At 39.9% G+C, this 12,996-nt stretch overlaps 1 protein-coding gene across 1 annotated transcript in view; it reads left to right on the forward strand.

Annotated features, from left to right (window-relative positions):
• Positions 1-12,996, forward strand: part of RNF17 (ring finger protein 17) — a 203,058-nt gene that overhangs the window by 47,879 nt on the left and 142,183 nt on the right. The window contains exons 10-13 of the mRNA XM_073339251.1: positions 2,285-2,456; positions 3,064-3,140; positions 7,855-7,929; positions 12,264-12,550. Coding sequence (XP_073195352.1) covers positions 2,285-2,456; positions 3,064-3,140; positions 7,855-7,929; positions 12,264-12,550 — 611 coding nt within the window. The remainder of the gene's footprint in view (positions 1-2,284; positions 2,457-3,063; positions 3,141-7,854; positions 7,930-12,263; positions 12,551-12,996) is intronic.

Genomic DNA, 12,996 nt, shown 5'->3' on the forward strand with positions numbered 1-12,996 from the left:
TGCATCACACACTTGATACGCTTGGAGGTGTTGTATCTTCCGGGCTTGCAGAACAAACTGGCCGATCACTTCAGCAGGTCCTTTCATGGCCATGAGTGGTCTCTCCACCCAGATGTCGTGTTCAGCGCTTTCCAAAGGTGGGGATCTCCCCTGATAGACCTGTTCATAACACAGCGCAACAGGAAGTGTCGGCAGTTCTGCTCCTTCCTGAATCACAGTCCAGGCTCGCTGGTGGATGCCTTTCTTCTTTCGTAGAAGGGGCACCTGCTGTATGTATTCCCGCCTTTCCCAGTCATCCACAAAGTCTTCTTCAAGGTCCGATGAGAGAAAGCATTACTAATCTTGATAGCACCAGCGTGGCCACGTCATCACTGGTTCACTACGCTGCTAGACTTGTCAGTGGACATGCTTATAACTCTGCCCCTGGTTCTGGACCTGATCACGCAGACCATGGCTGCCTCCAGCACCCCAACCTAGAGTCTCTCCGCCTTACAGTATGGAAACTCCATGGCTCAACCCGTTGGAACTTGCATCCTCAGACTCTGTTAGGGAGGTAGTCCTTGGAAGCAGAAACCTTTCCACTTGCTCTGGGGCTGGAGCACCCATGGGGAAAAATTGGTGGGTGCTCTGCACCCACCGGCAGCCAAGCTCCCCACCCCAGCTCGCCTCTGCCTCCTCCTCTTCCCCTGAGCATGCTGTCCTTGCTTCTCCAAGCGCTTGCCGCCAGCTGTTTCACGGTGTAACAAGCTCCGGGGGGGCGGGGAGGAGCGGGAACACAGCACGTTCAGGGGAGGAGGTGGGGAAGAGGCAGGGCTGGGATTTGAGGAAGGGGTCCACCATGAGTAGGGAGGGGGCGGAGTTGCGTCGGGAATTTTGGGGAAGGGGTTGGAATGGGGGTGGGGCGGGGCTGGAGTTGGGGCGGGGCTGGGGGACACGAGCACCCACCGGTACCAGGAGAAGTTGGCACCTATGTCACACAGCAGGCTAGAGATGATTCTGCATTTGGCAGAGCGATGCTTCAGTCTGTGTCTCTGTGAACTCCGACTCCTCTTTCCAGGGAGTGCTTGGCAGTCACCTACTTAAAATCGACATGAGCAGTCACTTGAAGAAGAAAAAATGGTTACCTACCTTTCATAACTATTGTTCTTTGAGATATGTTGCTCATGTTCATTCTAAGACCCACCCGCCTCCCCTCTGTTGGAGTACTGGGCAAGAAGGAACTGAAGAGGCTGCAGGTTGGAAGGGACCTATATATACTGCCATAAAGGCATGACTCTAGGGGCTCCACTGCCAACCCTGATGGGTACGCTAGGGGAAAAACCTTCTGCTGACTCTGCACACAGTGCTCACACACCTACTTGGAATGGACATGAGCAACACATCTCGAAGAACAACACTTATGAAAGGGAGGTAACTCTTTTTTCCCACTTCCATAGCCTTCCTCAAGAATGTTCCAGTCACAGAAATATGCAAAGAAGTGACTTGGACATCTGCTCATACATTTATTGACCATTATGCAGTCACGCACGACTCAGCATCCAATGCCATATTTGACTCCTCTGTCTTATCCTCAATATTAGACTCAACTCCGAAGCCCCACTCCTCCATTAGGAGTACTGCTGTAGAGTCATTTTGAGTGGAGCACCCATAGGGACGCTACTGAAAGAAGAAAGGGTTACTCACCTTGTACAGTAACTGTGGTTCTTTGAGATGTGTGACCCTATGGGTGCTCCACTTTCCGTACTCCTCCCCTCTGCTTCAGAACACTTAACAATGAGCTCTGTGGTAGAGAAAGAAATGAGGGCGTTTCACTCATGCAGCACTATATAGCCCTCAGGCAGAGAACGAGCCGGGGAGAGCACATGTGCAGGCCGAATGGACACTGCTTCCTAAAATCTCCGATCTGAGGCGCAGGGATTCAAATACAACTAGAGTTGATTTGCCCACAGGGCAACGCATCTTGAAGACCCACACTTACTGTACAAGGTGAGTAATCTTCCTTTTTTGTTTTTTTCTCCAGAGATGGCCCCTGCTAAATAAATAACTCTTTTTTTTAATGATTTTACTGTAGTTCACATTAATTCACTCAACTTCAGGCTTCTAGCACATTTTGCTGATGCTGGCATACTAGGAAAATCCAACTCCAGTGTGAAAGTAGCCAGTTTATTTGTGGCAGGGTTGTGACACAGTTATGCTTACAGCTTTAGTTCAGTCTGTACTATTGCAATGCTTAGGGATTACTAAATTCTGAAATATAATCTTTCATTTTGTGTTTCTAATATAGGAAAAGGAAGTTGCATGCAGAATTAGTGAAGAACACAGATAATTATGTAGCCAACATCATAAAAGCTAAGCAGTACATTGAAGAGAAGAGAAACAACTTGAATGGCGCCATGAGGCTAGCAAAGGAGTTAAAAATGACACCCTCGTTAAGACCCTGTTGTGATTTGAATCAGGTAGTTAAATTAATACACTGTAAAATTTTCTTTCAGTGGATTAGCCAGACTCAGTTTCTTTTACGTTTATTCTTCTGGCTGAAAGTTTTAGGCTGTTACTGTGATCCATCTTCCTGTTTGTTAATATTTCAAGATTAAGTTTGTTACAGTAAAACATTTTATATATTTTTTTTCAGAAGTCTGAACTTAATTCTTTAAACCATGTCTCATTATGTGGTTCATTTAAGTTCCCCATTATTTTTAGACTTCGTTGCCTCTGATCTCCCAGTATTGTGCAACCAATTTATTTTTCCTAATCTGGAGGCCAATAGTGTAACCCAAATAGTATTTTTGTATTCTTGCAGCCGGGGCTTTGTATCCACACAGATTCAACTGTGGACGTCTCCATTTTATCAGGTGCCTGTTTAGGTTAGGCAGGCTTAAATTAAGTTGCTTGCTCACTGTTCTGGTTCAGAATAAAATTATTTATTTCTTTAATTTTATGTGCCAGTGAAGTGTCGTGTGCTGATTGTCCAGTACTGGAGACTGTTATCCCTGATACAGGATCTGTTCATGTATCTGATGTTTATGTAATAGAAAATAAAATTGCTCTTTTTTTAAATTTGAGGTTATTCATAACTTAAAGTTGACAGTTGAGGGTGAACTCTCGAGGGTGGATACTTTGAAGGAAAGAACATCTCTAAGGTAAATTATTCAAGCGTGAGTTACAGTAGAAGGTAAAAACTGTGACACAATGGTATTTATGCATCTAAAGTAGTAAACTGATACTCTTATTTTTAATAAGTTTAATACAAATTAAGATAATCAGAAATAGAAGAAATGGACTTGTCTTGAGTAATTTGTGTGACTTATGTGATAGATATGAAAAAAATGCCCAATAGCACCAGTTTGAATCATTCTTCTGAAATAAGCAAATAGAAAAGTACATGTGAAATCGATGTATTAAAAACCTATGAAATTGACTTTACTGTTCTGTAAACACAGAAGTGTTTGCATTTCAAAAGATATAAGCAAACTTTCACCATGTGTGACACATAAATAGGGCTGTCAAGCAATTAAAAAAATTAGTAGCCATTAATCGCACTGCTAAACAATAATAAAATACCATTATTGAAATATTTTGGATGTTTTCTACATTTTCAAATATATTGATTGCAATTATAACACAAAATACAAAGTGTACAGTGCTTAACTTTATTTATTTTTGATTACAAATATTTGCACTGTAAAAAAAAATACCAAAAGTAATAGTATTTTTCATTTCACCTAATACAAGTACTGTGGTGCAATCTCTTTATCATGAAAGTAGAACTTAAAATTATAGGATTATTTACAAAAAACACTGCATTCAAAAATAAAACAATGTAAAATTTTAGAGCCTGCAAGTCCACTCAGTCCTACTTCTTGTACAGCCAATTGCTCAAACAAACAAGTTTGTTTACATTTGCAGGAGATGATAATGCTGCTGCTTCTTGTTTACAATGTCACCTTAAAGTGAGAACAGGCATTCTGATGGCACTGTTGTAGCTGGTGTTGCAAGGTATTTACGTGCCAGATGTCCTAAAGATTCATATGACCCTTCATGATTCAGCCATCATTCCAGAGGACATGCTTCCATGCGGATGACGCTTGTTAAAAAATAATGCGTTAATTAAATTTGTGACTGAACTCTTTGGGGGAGAATTGTATGTCCCCTGCTCTGTTTTACCCACATTCTGACATATATTTCATGTTATAGCAGTCTCAGCTGATGACCCAGCACATGTTCATTTTATGAATACTGTCACTGAAGATTGACAAAACACAAAGAAGGCACCAATGTGAGATTTCTAAAGATGGCTACAGCACTCGATCCAAGGTTTAAGAATCTGAAGTGCCTTCCAAAATCTGAGAGGGACGAGATGTGGAGCGTGCTTTCAGAAGTCTTAAGAGTAACACTCTAATGCGGAAAGTACAGAACCCAAACCACCAATAAAGAAAATCAACCTTCTGCTGGTGGCATCTGACACAGACAATGAAAATGAATATGCGTCGGTCCACTCTGCTTTGGATTGTTATTGAACGGAACCCGTCATCAGCATGGATGCATGTCCCCTGGAATGGTGGTTGAATCATGAAGGGACATATGAATCTTTAGCACATCTGGCAGGTAAATACCTTGCAACATTGTCTGCATCAGATGCCACCAGCAGAAGGTTGATTTTCTTTTTTGGTGGTTCGGGTTCTGTAGTTTCCGCATTGGAGTGTTGGTCTTTTAAGACTTCTGAAAGCGCGCTCCACACCTCGTCCCGCTCAGATTTTGGAAGGCACTTCAGATTCTTAAACCTTGGGTCGAGTGCTGTAGCTATCTTTAGAAATCTCACATCGGTGCCTTCTTTGTGTTTTTTGTCAATCTTCAGTGACAGTGTTCTTAAAATGAACATCATGTGCTGAGTCATCATTTGAGACTGCTAAAACAGGAAATATATGGCAGAATGTGGGAAAAACAGAGCAGGAGACATACAATTCTCTCCCAAGGAGTTCAGTTACAAATTTAATTAGCGCACTATTTTTTAATGAGGGTCATCAGCATGGAAGCATGTCCTCTGGAATGATGGCTGAAACATGAAGGGGCATACGAATATTTACCATATTTGGCACGTAAATACCTCGCAGTGCCGGTTACAAAAGTGCCATGCCAATGCCTGTTCTCACTTTCTGATATTGTAAATAAGAAGAGGGCAGCATTAACTCCTGCAAATGTAAACAAACTTGTTTGTCTTAGCGATTGGCTGAAAAAGAAATAGGACTGAGTGGAACAACCCAGGAAACTACAGACCAGTCAGCTTAACTTCTGTACCTGGAAGGATAATGGAGCAAATAATTAAGCAATCAGTTTGCAAACATCTAGAAGATAATAAGGTGATAAGTAACAGTCAGCATGGATTTGTCAAAAACAAATCCCATCAAACCAACCTGATAACCCTCTTTGACAGGGTAACAAGCCTTGCGGATTGGGAGGAGGGGAAGTAGTAGACATGGTATATCCTGACTTTAGTAAAGCTTTTGATACTGTCTCGCATGACCACCTCATAAACTAGGAAATGCAGCCTAGATGGAGCTGCTATAAGGTGGGTGCAGACTGCTTAGAAAACCATTCCAGAGATAGTTATCAATGGTTCACAGTCATGCTGGAAGGGCATAACAAGTGGGATACTCCAGGGATCAGTTCTGCGTCCAGTTCTGTTCAATATCTTCATCAGTGATTTAGATAATGACAGAGAGATTACACTTATAAAGTTTGCAGATGATACCAAGCTGGGAAGGGGTTTTAAGTGCTTTGGGGGATAGGATTAAAAATCAAAATGATCTGGACAAACTGGAGAAATGGTCTGAAGCAAATAGGGTGAAATTCAATAAAGACAAATGCAAAGTACTCCCATTTAGGAAGGAACAATCAGTTGCACACGTACAAAATGGGAATTAACTGCTTAGGAAGGAGTACTGTGGGAAGGGATCTGGGGGTCATAGTGGACAACAAGCTAAATATGAGTCAACAGTGCAACGCTGTTGCAAAAAAAGTGAACGTCATTCTGGGATGTATTAGCAGAAGTGTAGTAAGCAGGACACGAGAAGTAATTCTTCTTCTGCCCTGCTCCACACTGATCAGGCCTCATCTGGAGTACTGTGTCCAGTTCTGGGCACCACATTTCAGGAAGGATGTGGACAAATTGGAGAGAGTCTAGAGAAGAGCAACAAAAATGATGAAAGGTCTAGCAAACATGACCTATGAGGGAAGATTGAAAAAATTGGGTTTGTTTAGTCTTGAAAAGAGAAGACTGAGAGTGGACATAAATTTTCAAGTACGTAAAAGGTTGTTACGAGGAGGAAGAAAAAATGATGTTCTTAACCTCTGAGGATAGGACGAGAAGCAATGGGCTTAAATTGCAGCAAGGGAGGTGTAGGTTGGACATTAGGAAAATCTTCCCAACAGTCAGGGTGGTTAAGCACTGGAATGAATTGCCTGGGGAGGTTGTAGAGTGTCCATCATTGAAGATTTTTAAGAGCGGGTTAGACAAACTCCAGGGATGGTCTAGGTAATACTTAGTCCTGCCATGAGTGCCGGGGACTGGACTAGATGATCTCTTTAGGTCCTGTCCAGTTCTATGATTCTATGACTTTTAAGCTCTGATGTTTTACATTGTTTTGTTTTTGAGTGCAGTTATGTAACAATGATGAAGAGATTGCACTACAGTACTTGTATGGGATTAATTGAAAAATACTATTTTGTTTATCATTTTTACAGTGCAAATATTTGTAATAAAAATAATACATACTTTGATTTCAGTTACAACACCGAATACAATATATATGAAAATGTAGAAAAACATCCAAAATATTAAATAATTTCAATTGGTATTCTATTAACAGTGCAATTGAAACTGTGATTAATCACAATTTTTTATCACGATTTTTTTAAGTTAATCACATGAGTTAACTGTGATTAATTGACAGCCCTAATAAATAATCAAGTAGTAATACACTGTATAAAAATGAGTAACTTAAATTTTTTTCCAATCAAATGTCCACTCTTCTGCCCCTCGTGTATGCTGGGCTCCCACATGGGCTGCTCAAGATGAAATCTCAGTGGCCCCTGGCCATTAATTTTCTAACAGAAGTGAAAGCAAATAATACACAACTCCAACTTAAAGCTGGTACAGCTTCAGAGCCACAGTCCTGACTGTCGCATCTTTATTTGGGTGCTGCTGTCCCTCTCTTGATCAAGAAAATAGTCAGAAATCTTTATTTTCAGTTCTGTTAGACTACTTCCTGCTATATGATAGGAATCAGATTTTGAGAGCTCTGAGACTAGCCAGAAAATTAAATATAAAAACTTTGAGATTTTTTTTCCCTGTATTACTTTGTCAATTTTGATTTGGCAGGAGGTGGAAATAGTGGCTTCATTTTGATGTAAGCCAGAAACAAAGAAAGATTTAAATACTTGGGCTTTGAGTACACTTTAGTTCCTGAGGATTGTTATTGGAGAATATAATTTATATTTTCACTACCCTAAGGATTATTTGTGGAACAGTGTTAGGCATTGATATAGAAACTCACCAAATAGATGCAGAAGTAGTGAAGGAATGCTCGGAAATCAGATTATACCACATAATATATTTATGTGTAAAGGTGAATGAGCAACCAAGTCTACCATTAGAGAGCTGTCATCAGTGTGTTAGTCATTGGTAATTTTTCTTGGCTAAAACTGGAGAAATGGAAAACTGAATTGATCTCTGTTTCTTCACATTGCTTCAGACCCTATAGGACTTCACTAATTAGTTAATATTATATTTGTGAATTGTCCGACTGATTTAAACCTTTGGGTGACCTCCCTGATATCATTCTTCTTTTACTTTAGATTTCTCATGAACTGTGATGAAATTACCTCTGTGTTCAAAAACATAGGGAAGATTGAATTGGAAATACCTGCAAAGTAAGCATTTTTTTTTTTTAGTAAAGAAAACTAGTGCAGTGATTTATGCAATTTTCTTACCACTGAGCAATTTACAAACACCTCTAGCAAAGGTCTGCATGTATGCTTACTGATTTTAAAACTAGAATGTACAGTTGTAGCAAGAGATCTTAAGTCAGTATTTCAGTCTGTCTTGTTTGATTCAGATAAGAAGCAGGACTTCAGAATAGGTTAAAACTACTTATTGGCAGATTGGGTATCATCGGGTATTTTGGTATAAGGTGCCTTTACCATTGGAATTTCTTTGTGCTAAACATTATACCAACCTCAAGTTACAGAAAGGGGTGGAATAATTGGGATGTCAGTACTTCCAGTAACTGAAAATTACTCTGAGTAAATGTAAACCCATTTGTAAAATTAATAGCAAATACTAAAATATTCAGTAATACATCTTTTGAGGATAAACTCTGATTCTGAGGTAACAGAAAAATCAATATAGATTAAACATAAATGACACATTTTCTTATTGGAAAACAACTATTGTTTCTATTTTATTGAGCCTCTTTGCTTTCACTTGCTCAAACAGGTTTTTGACAAATGACTATAAATTATGATGATTTATAGTATATCAAATTGATGGACTGTTTGTAGTGGAGTGGCACAGGTGTCAGTATTTGGATAATCACTGCCATCAATAGTCTGAAAAAGGGAGCATAGAGCATTCTAACGTGTAGATAATGTTTGGGAAATGTTAAGTCCAGTGAGGAGAGAGAAGAAACTCTAAAGAGGGACCTAGAGAGGCTAGGAGTGTAGGCCATATCCCCATACCAGTCTTTAAGCCAAACTATGCATTGAAATCAGTGAATAGTTTTTGTTTAAAAACTGATGGCATATTATGGCCCATAGGTAGGGGGGGAAAACTTAGATTCAACCTGGAAAAATTCGGTACACCAAGGAAAAACCCTGATATGCTTGGAGATAGAAACTTAAAGAGCAGTGAAGTTAATAGAGATGGAGGATGAAAGTATATAGCAAAGTATATATGGCTTTACTCTGGGGGCATTCTGCGCCAAAATATAAAAATTCTGTGCACAATATTTAAAATTCTGCGTATTTTATTTGTCAAAATAACACTGCATAATCATGCCAGTTTCAAATATTTTGGTAATTTACTTCAAAATACCTGTCAGCTGCCAGGAACCGTCTAGCTCTAGCTCGCTCTCCCTCTCCCCAGCAGTGTCTTCTTTGTGCGAACTGGGTTCTGCTTGGTCCAGTGGCCTCTAGTGGCAGCTAGCAGCACTGCAGCCCATTTCTTTTGGTGGGGGGGAAGGAAAATCTGTGTGCACAACGTTAATTTCCGCAAAATTCTGCATTGTGCAAAGGCACAGAATTCCCTCAGGAGTAGGGCTTGGAGCAGCCAGAACAGGCATAGCATCAGAGACAGTAGCCCTCTGTAAATCTTTGAAACCTACTCTATAATGCTGCACTATTTGATCTGGACATGGCTGCAAACGAAGACAGATGCAGGGATGGATTTTAAGCGGCAGGCTGCAACTGTATTAAATGATGCAGGGGGATCAGTGCTTCATGTCCTATCAACCATATTTTCTCATAGTAGGCATTTTAAATGGTTCCAGTGTACGGTTACAAGGCTTCTACCATATAACCCATAATCCAGGGTAGACTCTGCTCAATGTACCTCTAAGACTCAGAAGATTAGGGCTGGAAGAGATCTCAGGAGGTCATGTAGTCCAACCCCCTGCTGAAAGCAGGACCAACACCAAATAAATCAGTAGTAGGATTCAGACTCAGTTTGCTCATCCGAATCCTACTACTCCCCCACCCATGGAAGGAGGACGGGACACTAAAAGGTTAGGACGTCGTCCCCACAAGCACAAGGCCCATCAGCAAAATCGCAGGCCTTCTGGGAACCATTCTTTTTAATTTCATTAGAATCCAGCCACAAGTTGTGACAAAACTAACATTCCTACTAAATACTACTACATATTATGAAATCCTATTCCTGTTTAACCTAACTGTGCCTCCAAGATGCTGCAAAGCAGGGGAAAAACCCATCAGGCCTATGCTAATATGGCCCCAATGGAAAGAAAAAATATTTCTTGACCCCAGAATAGGTGATTGGTCAGACCTGCAGCTTCTGCTAGACAGCTGTGAAACTACAGTTACAGGGAGAGGGAGTAGGGCTGCTGAAATAAAGTAAAAAAAGGTTCCATGTATCCTGGGCTAGGGGTTAAATTTGTGGAGGAGGAGAGTGACAGACCAATTAGCTCTCTTCCTCCCCAGCTGGCCAGTGAGTGGATAAAGCCTCTGTAGGGGGAGTGGCCACCCTTGTGACCCCAGTGAGTGCTCTACTTCCCCTTTCAACTGGGGCTGTCCTAATTTCTGCCCATCTCCTCAAGTTTTCCACTTGTTGAGGTAGGTGGGTTTCGTTCCTGGCACCTCAACACCAGAAAGATGATGGAGGGAGTTCAAAGAAAAGCAACAGTGATTAAGAAAGGAATTAGTTTTTGAGGAAATATTTAAAAGAATCGAATGTGTTCTAGTATAGGTTGAGCACGTGTGTTGGTGTGAAGGCGGATGAGGAGAAAATATTTGAAGGGTGTAAACAGCATGCAGAAAGAAGAATGATTTAGGTATCACAGCAGGAATGAACTAAAGAAAAGAAAAATGTTTGAATGTTGGGAAAATTCCATCAGTCAGGTACTGTCTTGCCCAGTTATCCAAGGAGTATTAGGTCTGTTTTACACTGGGAATTTGTGTCTGTTCTAGCCAGCTTTAATACATAACTAGTGCAGACAACAAGTATAAACCAGGAAAACTACAATTTGCACAAGTGAAACTTTATTTCTGCTTGAATCAAGGTAATGTGCTTTTGTGTAAAATGTGGCTTTCCTTTTCCAAACTTACATGCGGTGCAGTTATATGGGGACCTGGCCATCAATTGCAGGAATTGGGATGAGTTCCTAGTGGAGACAAGGCAGAATGAAGAATAATCTCTTAAGGAAAATGACAGGTTTCAGAGTAGCAGCCGTGTTAGTCTGTATTCGCAAAAAGAAAAGGAGTACTTGTGGCATCTTAGAGACTAACCAATTTATTTGAGCATAAGCTTTCGTGAGCTACAGCTCACTTCATCGGATGCATTCAGTGAAGTGAGCTGTAGCTCACGAAAGCTTATACTCAGATAAATTTGTTAGTCTCTACGGTGCCACAAGTACTCCTTTTTCTTTTTAAGGAAAATGGTAGCAACCCTATTTCTGAGATATTTACAACTAGATTGGGCAGACCTCTCAAATATATGTTCTAGGAAAAATCTTCTAATGATGTAGAGTTGGACTAAATAATCTAATACTTTTCTTCCACGTGTTTAATATGTATTACTAGGTTTGGCACAATTCGATTATTTATAATTTTGACAGGTAATTTCAGTACTTATTTTTAAGCATTATTTTAGATTTTTTTTATCCATTTAAATTTTCCACAATTACAGGAAATTACAGAGGTATGTCAGAAATAGGGAGGGTCAGATAATTTAATGACCGTATACACTGAGATTTTAAAAAGTTTAAAGCTTCATGACTCTTAAAACACAAATTGACATCACATGTAAAAATATACAAAGTAAATATTTTTTAAATAAAACTCCAATAAGTTCTCAATCAGCATTGTAAATTTTAATTATTGTCGATGGAAATACTTTTTGTAGGTTTGTGTGTATGGTGAAATTTGACATTTACCACATTTAACAATAAAAATAGAATCTTTCCAAGCCTGTGTATTACTATTATTCTGAGCATTTTAGGAAAGAACATTGTGAACATGAACTCTTCACTGCTAGATTCAACAGTGAGGAAAAATAAGTATAATTTAATTTTTCTGAGGATAGCAGGGATCTTCTGCAGGGGGTAGAGATTTTAGGGTCTGTTCCGGTCTGAAGAGCTATAATCTTGGGGGCATTCTGCTATATAAAGCCTAGATCTATCTTTCACAGTTTTTTGGGCAGTAAGACAGTGTTGGTCATATTAGGGATTTGTTTGTTTGGGATCAGTGGTTGGCATGAGGGGGATTTCCTCCCTATTTTTGTCTTGAGAACATTGTTGCTCCATTGCTTTATGATTTGAACCTTTAATGGAAGTTAAGGGTAGTTAAGGGTATCTTGAACTTTTTGGAAGATTGCTTTTTATGTTTTTGTTTAAATTAAAAAAAAATTTTTTTGTTCTTGAGAATAAGTCCCAGTATTTTTTCATGGAATCGTGATTTTTTTAAAATAAATTCTGCTTTACTGGTACCCTTCTGTGAAATGAAACCTGAAATAATTAATATATTTCTCCAAATAGATGTTGCCCTGGAGATGATGGACAGAGCATTCTCATGGTCAGTAATCTGGGAGAAGAATCAGACTGTGACACTTATTTGTCGGTAGAAAAGAATAAATTTACACCACTTGTCAGAGGTAATGAAGCAGAGACTCTTATACAGCAAGAACTTGATGTGCATACAGAAGTGAAAAATGTCCAGCTTTACAAATTAATTACCACACCCTCTCAAAGTATTCTGACTTTACCCCAAACGATGTCCGGTCCTGATGTCATAATTGAAGAAATCATGGAAGATGACCAGGAAAGTGAGTTGCTTAAATTTGAACATATGAATTTAATATCTTTTAAACTAGTGTGTTTATCAAGACTAGCCCTTTTAGCACTCCCTTTGCTTCATTTTTTTTGTTGCTTTTTCTGTAGCTGGAATTTTTCCATTCAAGGTTCTGATCAGTATGGGTTCTTGGTCTTGATGGTTTCCATTGACTACTTGAGTCATCTCCTTTAGAGTCTGGGTCACTGGTTTCTGAAGATTCGTCCTCCTGGCCTTTTCCCCCAGGTCAATCTGGGCCTTCATTGAGGCCAGTGTCTTGCTTTAACCAGTAACAGATTTAAGTCTCTCAGGTGATTGATTGCAGATATGTATTCCACCTGAGTGTGCACACGCTCTGTGCATTGAAGCCAGGGAACTTTGCCTCACAGTACTTGTAGGGGTGGCCCTGAGTCTTCTGGTCCATAGCTCCTCCCATGGTTA

The sequence above is a fragment of the Lepidochelys kempii genome, chromosome 1 (genome assembly GCF_965140265.1).
Source record: "Lepidochelys kempii isolate rLepKem1 chromosome 1, rLepKem1.hap2, whole genome shotgun sequence".
NCBI lineage: Eukaryota > Metazoa > Chordata > Testudines > Cheloniidae > Lepidochelys > Lepidochelys kempii.